This window comes from Scyliorhinus torazame, chromosome 4 (assembly GCF_047496885.1).
Source record: "Scyliorhinus torazame isolate Kashiwa2021f chromosome 4, sScyTor2.1, whole genome shotgun sequence".
Lineage (NCBI taxonomy): Eukaryota > Metazoa > Chordata > Chondrichthyes > Carcharhiniformes > Scyliorhinidae > Scyliorhinus > Scyliorhinus torazame.
The window spans coordinates 89,759,017-89,771,204 of record NC_092710.1 but is presented as its reverse complement, the minus strand read 5'-3'; the positions used below and the strand labels follow the sequence as shown (position 1 = coordinate 89,771,204).

The 12,188-nt window shown below is 45.7% G+C and overlaps 1 protein-coding gene across 5 annotated transcripts in view; it reads right to left on the bottom strand.

Annotated features, from left to right (window-relative positions):
* rims1a (regulating synaptic membrane exocytosis 1a) overlaps positions 1-12,188 on the bottom strand; it is a 1,446,068-nt gene that overhangs the window by 55,402 nt on the left and 1,378,478 nt on the right. For all 5 annotated transcript variants that reach the window (XM_072498344.1, XM_072498345.1, XM_072498346.1 and 2 more), the window contains one exon: positions 10,912-11,021. In XM_072498344.1, the coding sequence (XP_072354445.1) occupies positions 10,912-11,021 (110 nt within the window). The remainder of the gene's footprint in view (positions 1-10,911; positions 11,022-12,188) is intronic.

Sequence of the window (12,188 nt, the reverse complement as noted above, 5' to 3'; positions counted from 1 at the left end):
AGTAACAGGGTTGTTGTAGTAGGGGATTTTAATTTCCCCTATATTGACTGGGACTCACTTGGTGCTAGGGGTTTGGATGGGGCAGAGGTTGTCAGGTGTATCCAGGAAGCCTTCTTGATACAGTATGTAGATAGTCCAACAAGGGAAGGGGCAGTACTGGACATGCTATTGTGGAATGAGTCTGTAAGTTTTAGGGTACTTTTAGACAGGGATGAGGGTAACCCTCGCGTTAAGATGCTAAACTGGGGAAAGGCAAATTATGACAACATCAGACAGGAATTGAAGAATTTGGATTGGGTGCAGCTGTTGAATAATAAATCAACATCGGACATGTGGGAGTCTTTCAAGCGACAGTTGATTAGGATTCAGGAAAGTCACGTTCCTGAGGAAATGAAGGATAAGTATGGGAAGTTTACGGAGCCTTGGATAATGAGGGATATTGTGAACCTCATCAAAATGAAAAAGGAGGCTTTTGTATGGTCTAGAAGGGTAGGAACAGTCGAAACCCCTGAGGAGTATAAAGGAAGTAGGAAGGTACCGAAGCGGGAAATTAGGATGGCCAGGAGGGGTCATGAAAAGTCCTTGGCAAGTAGGATTAAGGTGAATCCCAAAGCTTTGTATTCATATGTAAAAAGCAAGAGGGTGGCCAGGGAAAGGATTGGACCACTTCAGGACAATAGGGGAAATCTATGTGTTGAGCCAGAGGAAATGGGCGAGATACTAAATGAATTCTTTGCATCATTGTTCACTAAAGAAAGAGGCTTTGTGGAAGTTGATGCTTGGGTAGGGTGTGTGGACAGTCTGGATCATATTAACATTGAATAGGAGGATGTCTTTTAAAAGATGTTAAGGTATTCTGGGATAAATCCCATCTGGCCCAGGAGACTTATCTACCTTAACATCTTTTAAAAGTCTCCTGGGCCAGATGGGATTTATCCTAGAATACTGAGGGAAGCAAGGGAGGAAATTGCTGGGGCCTTGACTGACATCTTTATATCCTCATTAGCTACAGGTGAGATCCCAGAGGGCTGGATAATAGCTAATGTGGTAGTGCTGTTTAAGAAAGGTAGCAGGGATAATCCTGGAAACTATAGGCCAGTGAGCAGGGGCGGCACGGTAGCACAAGTGGATAGCACTGTGGCTTCACAGCGCCAGGGTCCAGGGTTCGATTCCCTGCTGGGTCACTGTCTGTGCGGAGTCTGCACGTTCTCCCCGTGTCTGCGTGGGTTTCCTCCGGGTGCTCCGGTTTTCTCCCACAGTCCAAAGACATGCAGGTTAGGTGGATTGGCCATGATAAATTGCCCTGAGTGACGAAAAAGGTTAGGAGGGATTATTGGGTTGTGGGGATAGGGTGGAAGTGAGGGCTTAAGTGGGTCAGTGCAGACTCGATGGGCTGAATGGCCTCCTTCTGCACTGTATGTTCTATGTTCTATGAGCATCATGTCGGCAGTAGGTAAATGATTGGAGAGAATTCTTAGGGAGAGGATTTATACCCATTTGGAAACAAATGGACTCATTAGCGATAGACAGCATGGTTTTGTGAAGGAGAGGTTATGCCTCACTAACTTGATCGAGTTTTTTGAGGAGCTGACAAAGATGATTGATGAGGGGAGGTTGGTTGATATTGTTTACATGGATTTCAGTAAAGCATTTGACAAGGTATCTCATGGCAGACAGGTACAAAAAGTGAAGTCACACGGGATCAGAGGTGAGGTGGTAAGATGGAGACAGAACTGGCTCGGTCACAGAAGGCAAAGGGTAGCAGGGTGTTTTTCTGTATGGAAGGTTGTGACTAGTGGTGTTCCACAGGGATCTGTGCTGGGGCCTCTGTTGTTTGTAGTGTACGTAAACGACTTGGAGGAAAATGTCGCCGATCTGATTAGTAGGATCGCGGATGTCACCAAGGTTGGTGGAGTGGCAGATGATGTGTTGGGTATTCTGCTACACAGACGAACCAACACGGTTGTGAATGGTACAACTCAGTTTTATTACTAACATTTATCTACAGTGATAAATTGGTTACTGAGGTTCGATCATAACCCTAGAATCTGTGGACCTATTCCTAATACTATCTTGGAGTGGCACTCAGCACATGGTGGATGTCTGAGTGGCTTGCTGTGAGCTCTGTGCCCTGAGCTGTCTCCTGCTGGAATGCACGGGAAGTGTCCTGTTCCCTGTTTTGTAGTGTAAATGCTCTTGCCTGTGATTGGCTGTGGTGTTGTGTGTGTGTTGATTGGTCCGTTGATCTGTCCATCAGTATGTGTGTATGTATGTACTATGATGTTTACCTGAATATCATGACAGCAGATAGTGCTGAGGATTGTCAGAAGATACAGCAGGATATAGATAGATTGGAGACTTGGGCAGAAAAATGGCAAATGGTGTTTAATCCGGCCAAATGTGAGGTAATGCATTTTGGTAGGTCTAAATTAGAAGGGCAATATACTGTAAATGGTAAAACTCTTAGGAATATAGAAAGTCAGAGAGATCTGGGCGTGCAGGTTCAGGGATCTTTGAAGGTGGGGGCAACACAAGTGGACAAGGTAGTCAAGAAAGCGTACGGAATGCTTGCCTTCAGTGGACGGGGCATCAAGTATAAAAACTGGCAAGTCATGCCACAGTTGTGTAGAACAACTAGTTGTAAGGCCGCACTTAGAATATTGCGCACAATTCTGGTTGCCACACTACCAGAAGGATGTGGAGGCTTTGGAGAGGGTGAAGAGGAGGTTTACCAGTGCCAAAGAAGAACAAGGCGACGTGCCACAAATACTACCGTCCGGTGGCCCTGACTTCAGTCATAATGAAGTACTTCGAGAGGGTGATCATGAAGCGTATCACCTCCATACTCCCAGAACACCTTGATCCACTGCAATTACATTACCGTCGCAACCGGTCCACAGCAGTGGCCATTTCCCTGGCCCTACAGTCATCCCTAGAGCATCTCGACAAAAAGGACTCCTACATCAGACTCCTATTTATTGACTACAGCTCCGCCTTCAACACCATAATCCCAGCCAAGCTCATATCAAAGCTCCAAAACCTAGGACTTGACTCCCCACTCTGCAACTGGATCCTCGATTTTCTGACCAACAGACCACAATAAGTAAGAATGAACAACAACACCTCCTCCACAATAGTCCTCGATACCGGGCTGTGTACTCTACTCCCTGTACACACACGACTGCGTGGCAAAATTTGGTTTCAACTCCATCTACAAGTTTGCTGACAATACGACCATAGTGGGGCAGATCTCGAATAACGACGAGTCAGAATACAGGAGGAAATAGAGAACCTAGTGGAGTGGTGCAGCGACAACAATCTCTCCCTCAATGACAGCAAAACTAAAGAGCTGGTCATTGACTTCAGGAAGCAAAGTACTGTACACACCCCTGTCAGCACTAATGGGGCCGAGGTGGAGATGGTTAGCAGTTTCAAATTCCTAGGGGTGCACATCTCCAAAAATCAGTCCTGGTCCACCCACGCCGACGCTTATCCACCAAAAAAGCACAACAGCGCCTATACTTCCTCAGAAAACTAAGGAAATTCGGCATGTCCACATTAATTCTTACCAACTTTTAAAGATGCACCATAGAAAGCATCCTATCTGGCTGCATCACAGCCTGGTAAGGCAACTGCTCGGCCCAGGACCGCAAGAAACTTCAGAGTCGTGAACACCGCCCAGTCCATCACATGAACCTGCCTCCCATCCATTGACTCCATCTACACCTCCCACCGCTTGGGGAAAGTGGGCAGCATAATCAAAGACCCCACCCACCCGACTTACTCATATTCCAACTTCTTCCATCGGGCAGGAGATACAGAAGTCTGAGAACACGCACGAACAGACTCAAAAACAGCTTCTTACCTGCTGTTACCAGACTCCTAAATGACCCTTTTATGGACTGACCTCATTAACACTACACCCTGTATGCTTCATCCGATGCCAGTGCTTATGTAGTTACATTGTATACCTTGTGTTGCCCTATTATGTATTTTCATTTATTCCCTTTCCTTCCCATGTATTTAATGATCTGTTGAGCTGCTCGCAGAAAAATACTTTTCACTGTACCTCGGTACACGTGACAATAAACAAATCCAATCCAATCCAATTCAATCCAGGCCATTGCCTGGTCTGGAGGGTATTAGCCATGTGGAGAGGCTGAATAGACTCGGACTGTTTTCATTAGAAAGATGGAGGTTATGGGGTGACCTGATAGAGGTCTACAAGATCATGAGGGACATGGATAGAGTGAATGGGCAGGCACTCTTTCCCAGGAAGGAGATGTCAGTCACCAGTGGGCAAAGGTTTAAGTTCCGTGGGGCAAAGTTTAGAGGAGATGTGCGAGGCAGATCTTTTACGGAGAGGGTGGTGAGTGCCTGCAACGGGCTGCCATGGGAGGTTGTGGAAGCAGATACATCAACGGCGTTCAAAAGACATCTTGACAAACACATGGATAGGATGGGGATAGAGGAATACGGCACTTGGAAATGCTGAGGGTTTTGGCAAAGATTGATAATATTACCGGTACATGTTTGGAGGGCCGAAAGGCCTGTTCCTGTGCTGTATTGTTCTTTGTTATGCACCACCCTGAACCCTCTCCACACTTCCAGGAGACCTCGAGCATTTCCAGGATACTGTCAGCAGTCAACAGTGTCAATAGTCAGCAGCATATGTTACATCCATAGTGTGGGTTGAAATGCTTTTAGAGCAGCAATGGGAGGTTCAGCCAAGGCACCCCGAACCTGGAGAGGGGTGGGTGGCAGCAACCCGTGTCCAAACCCTTGACGCCAAGTCGCACCCTGCAGAGTTCCAGGCATACACCTCCAAGCAAGCCAAAATAAAGAGAAAAGTTTTCTTACTCTTTGCTACCCTTCAAAGGCCGTGCTGCTTAGGCCCCGGTTATAAAGATTCACACCAAATCATGCCCATGACTCCCGGCTGTGAGGGGTGGAGAATCTGGCTTCCAGCCTGTTAATGACATTCAAATGTATTTAACTTGGCTTTTTGCTTGATCCTGTCAGCGCGGGGCGGAGATCGCGCTACACCATTGGGACAGTGGAGAATGGCAACCGATCTGGGACCAGGTGCAGAACCTGTTTTTCGTGAGGCACTCCATTTTCCACCCGGTCAGGATTATCGATCGTCCATGTTTTATTTCCTCAAGAATATGCAGTTTCATCAGTTACATAAATGGAACATCAGTGAAAATTTTCTCGATCAACAGTGGGGTAAAGCAGGGCTGCTTTCTGGTGCCAACTTACTTTGACATATTTTTATCCATGCTTCTACTGTGTGCTTTCAGCAACTCAAATGAGGGTGTCTACCTGCATTCCAGGGCTGGCAGCAAGGTGTTCAACTTGCCAAGACAAAACTGCCTCATGTCTTGGTCTGTAAGTTGCCGTTTGCTGATGGTGTTTTGCTAGAGTTTCCACTGCCAATCAATGTCTCGAACACCAAAGTTATGGACCAGGACTTAAAGACTCCACCTTCCATCAACCTTGATAACCTCACCCTAGTGGTTGGCGAAAACCTCACGAGCCTTGGATCAACAATTACTGGCAACGTGCTCCTTGATGCCGAAACCAGTACCAAAACTGCCAAGCCCACAGTTGTCCTTGCTGTGGACCAACTGCAAACTACATTGTGTGCCGTTATGTTTGTTGCATTGTGTTCTCAGTACAGTACGAGGCATGGACGACCAAGAAAAGTGGCTAAACAGCTTCCACCTCCACTGCCTCAGATGAATATTAGGTTGCCTGACAGGGTAGAGTATTGAATATATAAGTACACCAATGTCCAGGAATCCTCTGCATGTTTGCCCTCTTGAGTCTGCTAGGCCATTTGAGCTAAATGGATGATAGCCCCATCCCCAAAGACATGTTTTCTGGCGAGCTTGCTCAAGGCCATCAGGATACCTACACCTGTGATAACAAGGATGTCTGTCAGTAAAACTTCAGGTTGATGGGGTTTTATGGAGTGTCTAGAGACAAGCAGTCAGGAAGGGTGTGGAATAAGCAGTGGAGAAAAGAAATGACTCAATGGCAGAAAAGAGTCAATGTCAGTCAAAAACATCTTTCAACCTCAGGCCAACGCTATTCATCTGTGCCAGAAGCAGGAGGGATTGCCACTCATAAATCGGCCCCGACAGCCGCAACAGATTATGTTCAACACAGAAGTGACGTACACCTTTGATTATTTTTACCATTCAAATAGGAAACTGTATGACTACACGGTTGCATTCTCTCCACAGATGCTGTGTGATTTCAGCATTTTGCTTTTCTACCTTATTCCTAGTTTTGGAAGCCTTTTTATAAGCCAGTCTAGGAAGAAGAACAGAAGAACTAGGAATAGACCATTCAACCACTTAACCCATTCAATAAGACCATGGCTGATCTTTAACCACTGTCCACTCCTCCCTCCTCCCGATATCTCTTGATTTCCTCAGTGTCCAAAAAATAAAGATTTTAAGCAATGTGCACTGTGATGAATGTTCTAGTGACTGTATTTACAGGTATCCATGTGGAAACAGGTATTGACGAATGAGCAATCTCCAAGCCCCTTGTCTGTGTTTTGTAAATGGACTGTATTTTAGGTATTTGGTGCAGTCAGGGTTAAAAGCCTGGGCGAGTGAGTGTGACTGCGGCAATCATAGAATTTACAGTGCAGAAGGAGACCATTCAGCCCATCAAGTCTGCAACGACTCTTGGGAAGAGCACCCTACTTATGCCCAAACCTCCACCCCATCCCCGCAGCCCCACCTAACCTTTTTGGACACTAAGGGGCAATTTAGCATGTGCAATCCACCTAACCTGTACAACTTTGGACTGTGGGAGGAAACCGGAGCACCCGGAGGAAACCCACACAGACACAGGGAGAACGTGCAGGCTCCACACAGACAGTGACCCAAGCGGGGAATTGAACATGGGACCCTGGAGCTGTGAAGCAACAGTGCTAACCACTGTGCTACCGTGCCACCCCTTTGTTTGTTTTGAAAGGAATCCTAGTTTGAAAGGCAAGTATATTTTGGGAACCAGGGGGGCAAGTAAACCATCACAAAAAGCTTGGGGTAATGGAATTTTGTTTTGATGAAGGAATTCCTTGTGGAGTTAATTAGTTTTCAGCTTGGTAAGATGATATTGTTGCTGGGTGGAGCGAAGGCATCAGACATTTTGAAGAAAGGTCAGTTTGAAGCTGAATGAAGCTGTCACCAGATGCCAAGCAGTTGTGCCCTCACTGCAGTTCAGTTAAAAGAAATTAACAGTCCTCAAAAGAAAATAACAGTCCTCAAAAGAAATTAACAATCCTTAAAGCAATGCACAATTGTCTTCGAACAAAAGGGAGCTGAAACAAGCGGAGAAACATCTTCTGAAGGAACACAGCCAGAGTCTCTGAATAGGTCTGACACGAGTCAGATTGTGTGTTTAATGCAGTATCAAGAGATCTCTCTTTCTCAAAGCATATCATAGAATCATAGAAGTTACAGTGCAGGAGGAGGCCATTCGGCCCATCAAGTCTGCACCGGCCCTTGGAAAGAGCATCCTACTCAAGCCCACACCTCCACCCTATCCCCGTAACCCAGTAACCCCACTAAACCTTTTTTTGGGGGGGACACTAAGGCAATTTAGCATGGCCAATCTACCTAACCCGCACATCTTTGGATCGTGGGAGGAAACCGGAGCACCCGGAGGAAACCTGTATCTCTGTAAAGCAAGTATTCCTGAGTGCCATTGGTAGTTAAAGTGGATTGAGAGCCGAGATGGTGTTGCTTCTTGTTATTTAATTAGGAATAAAGATAGCAGTTAAGGGTAAATAAGGGTAACATCTGCTGTGATGTTAAAGATTTTAACACTGTGTTAGGAATAAAGTTTGTTTTAATACACCATTCCCTTATTTCTTCATGTAACCACTCCTGGAGTGAAATACCCTTCACAGTCTTACAAGATTAAATTAAAATACGTCCAGTATCCTAGCCACTAGGATGTTGGGGTCTGGGCTGGGATCGTAATAGCACTATGTTATGATGTTCGTTTGGAGAACCAGTGCCGACACAATGGACCGAATGGCTTCCTTCTGCATTGCAACAATTCTGTGATTCTGTGAATTGGAAGAAATGATGGAAGGAGTCATCAACAGTGTTCTCAAGCAGTGCTTGCTTCGCACTGATGCTCAGTTTTGCTTCTGCCAGGATCACTCAGCTCCTGACCTCATTGCAGTCATCATTCAGACATGGACAAAGAGCTGAATTCCAGAGGTGAGGGTGAGAGTCACCACCCTTGACACCAAGGCAGCATTTGACCAAGAATGGCATCAATGAGCCTGAGCAAAACTGGAGTTAATGAGAATCAGAGGGAAAACTCTTCACTAGTTGGAGTCACACCTGGCACGAAGGAAGATGGTTGTAGTTGTTGGAGGCCAGTCATCTCAGTCCCGGGACATCACTGCAGAAATTCCTTAGGGCAGCATTTTAGGCCCAACCATCTTAGCTGCTTCATCAAATACCTTCCTTCCATCATAAGGTCAAAAGTAGGTATGTTCACTGACGTTTGCACAATGTTCAGCACCATTCTGATGCAGTGCATATCCAGTATGGCATGATGGCACAGTGGTTAGCTGGTGCCACACAGCACCAAGGACGCGGGTTCAATTCTGACCTTGGGCAACTGTCTGTGTGGAGTTTGCACTTTCTCCCGTGTCTTAGCAGGTTTCCTCCGGGTGCTTCAATTTTGTCCCAGAGTCCAACGATGTCCGGGTTAGGTGGATTGGCCATGCTAAATTGCCCCTTAGTGTCCAGGGCTGTGCAGGTTAGGTGGGGTTATGGGGTGGAGGAGTGGGCTGAGGAAGGCTGCACTTTTAGTGCGTCGGTGCAGACCTGATGGGATGAATGGCCTCCTTCTGCACTGTAGGAATTCTATGGATATGCAGCAAGACCTGAACAATATGTAGGCTTGGGTTGACAAGTGACAAGTAACATACGTGCAACACAAATACCAGGCAATAACCATGTCCAATAAGAGAAAATTAAAAATTCACTCCTTGACATTCAATGGCATTAACATCGCTGAATCCCCCACTCTCAACATCCAGGGACCTACCATTGGCCAGAAACTGAACTGGACTAACCGTATAAATTCGATCCCGGCCATGGGTCACTGCCTGTGTGGAGTTTTGCACATTGTCCCCGTGTTTGCATGGATTTTGCCTCCACAACCCAAAGATGTGCAGGATAGGTGGATTGGCCACGCTAAATTGCCGCTTAAAAGGAAGAAATGAATTGGATATTCTAAATTTATAAAATAAATAAATAAATACTGTTGCTACAAGAACTGGTCAGAGGCTAGGTATTCTACAGTGTAACTCATCTCCCGACTCCCGGAAGCCTGTTCACCATCTACAAGGCACAAATCCGGAATGTGATGGAATAATCTCCACTTGCCTCGATGAGTGCAGCTCCAACAACATTCAAGAAACTTGACACCATCCAGGACAAAGAAGCCTGCTTGACTGGCACCCCTTCCATAAACATTCACTCGCTCCATCACATACACGTACCATCTACAAGATCCACTAACATCGTCCCTTATTTTATTGGACAAAGGCCACAGACACATGAGAACCCCGTTGCCTGCAAGTTCCCCTCCAAGACACTCATCAAAAAGGGAGTGAGTGCAGTAGAACGGGTGCAGAGGAGATTCACCAGGATGTTGCCTGGGCTGGAGTTTTCAGCTGTGAAGGGAAGCTTGTTAGGCTTGAGATGTTTTCCTTAGAGCAAAGAATGCTGAGGACCTGATTGAGGTGTACAAAATTACAAAGGACATAGATAGAGTAGAAACAAAAATCTTTTCCGCTTAGTAGAGGGGTCAATAACCAGAGAACATAGATTTAAGGGCAAGGGGCAGGAGATTTAGAGGAGATTTGAGGAAAACACTTTTCACCCAGAGGGTGGTCAGATCTAGAACTCACTACCCAAAAGGATGCTAGAGGCAGGAACCCTCAACATTTGAGAAGCATTTAGATGAGCGCTTGAAATGCCATAGCACACAAGGCTACGGAGCAAGTGCTGGAAGATGGGATTAGAATAAATAGGTGCTTGATGGCCAACGCAAACACGATGGCCTGAAGTACCTCTTGCTGTGCTGTATGACTCTAACTCACCAAGACTCCGTCGACCGCACCTTCCCAATCCATGACCACTACCATCTAGAAGGACAAGGGAGCACGATCACCTCGAGGTTCCCCTCCAAGTCACTCACCATCCTGACTTGGAAATATATCGTCATTTCATCACTGTCGCTGAGTCAAAAATCTAGAACTCCCTCCCTACCAGCACTGCGGGTGTACCTACACCTCAGGGACTGCAGCCTTCAAGAAGCTCCCAAAGGCAATAGGGATGGGCAATAAATGCTGACCGAGACAACAATGCCGTAAATTAATTTTAAAAATATTTAAATTTTTGCACACAATGGAAGCCGCAGAACCTCTCACTAAAATCTGTGTTGAACGTGGATAGATAAAGATAAAAACTGGGATTGTTTAACTTGGGGGAAAGTTACTGTGCAAAATGTTTCCTTGGGAGACCCCACCATATTATGAAGAAATTCCTTTCACTCTATGATAAGCTCTCAGTTGTCCACTTTGCAGTACTCAACTGGTTAACCTCTCCTTCAATTTTCAGGGAATTTGATTTTAAATACAAAATTATAAACAAGAACAAAACTTACATTCTAAAAACCTGAGTTAAATATTATATCACTGAGAAAGATGAAATAAAACATGAATAGTCTATTTTGCTGGGGTTTTTTCACAGTAATGCTTGCAGAGTTAAATCAAACACTTGGCTCTCCCATGTATGCTCCATGTTGGCTGAGAGGCTTCAGGAATATTCAATGTAATTCTGATAAGTCTTCACTTACCCATGGCTGGTGTTGCTAATGTCTGTCTCCCAACAAGTTGTGCTGGTCCCAGTCCATCAAGGAAGTCGCTGAATTGATTGTCAGCTCCCAGTCTCATCCCAGAGAATAAACTGAAGCAGACAATAGGACAGTTAGAACTGATGGAATTATTCTAGTAAATGACTGCTTAGAATTAACTGAGCATTCTATGCATGGACAATGCTCACAGGAAGCACACTTTGCAACTTACTGGGTAAAAACCATCGGCAACATTCTCCAATATCGAGAGTTGCTTGCCCTGGAATTAGACCTCCTACAGCAGCAGTTTAAGATATTACCTTTCATGGTTTCAGTTCTTCTCTTTTCTTTCCAATTAATTTTCCTCCCCACCTCTCCCAAGGATGCTGACGAGAATTCAATACTCAAGTCACCAGAAATTGCGTGGGAGCCTTCATTCAACTGTGTCCTTAATGTTGCAAAATAACTCAGACTATACTGCGAGCACAAGGGAAACAGGCAGAGAAAGAATCATTGTGTCGGGTGATTGGTGTCTTTGTCTACAGTTGGGATGGAGGAGGATGTGGAGAATCAGAAAGATGGGCCTAGCAGCAGGAATGAGTGAGAGGAACTGAAAGTCTGCCTGGACAGTTAGGTAATAAATAGATCTGGGAGAGGTTACAGAGGTAGGGAAGTACAAAGTGATGGAAGTATTTAAAGGGGACTAGAAGTCAATACAATAAGCGATTAATGATGCCAACCTGAATAGGATGCAAGGACCAGGCATTAGAATGGACTGAAGTTTATGAAGAATGTAAGGTTGGCCAGAAGAGAACTGGAATAATCAAGACCTGGTGATGACAAAGACGTGTGCGAGGCTTTCAGCTGCAGATTGCATGTTACACTTTCATAGTTTACGTTCATAGAATTTACAGTGCAGAAGGAGGCCATTCAGCCCATCGAGTCTGCACCGGCCCTTGGAAAGAGCACCCTACCCAAGCCCCGTAACCCAGTAACCAAACCCAACCTTTTTGAACACTAAGGGCAATTTATCATGGCCAATCCACCTAACCTGCACATCTTTGGACTGTGGGAGGAAACCGGAGCACCCGGAGGAAACCCACGCAGCCACGGGGAGAACGTGCAGACTCCGCACAGACAGTGGCCCAAGCTGGGAATCGAACCTGGGACCCTGGAACTGTGAAGCAACTGTGCTAACCACTATGCTACCGTGCTGCCACACAGAATTCATAACCTCGATCTACTCCCTCCCATTTCATGTATACATCCAGCTTCTTATT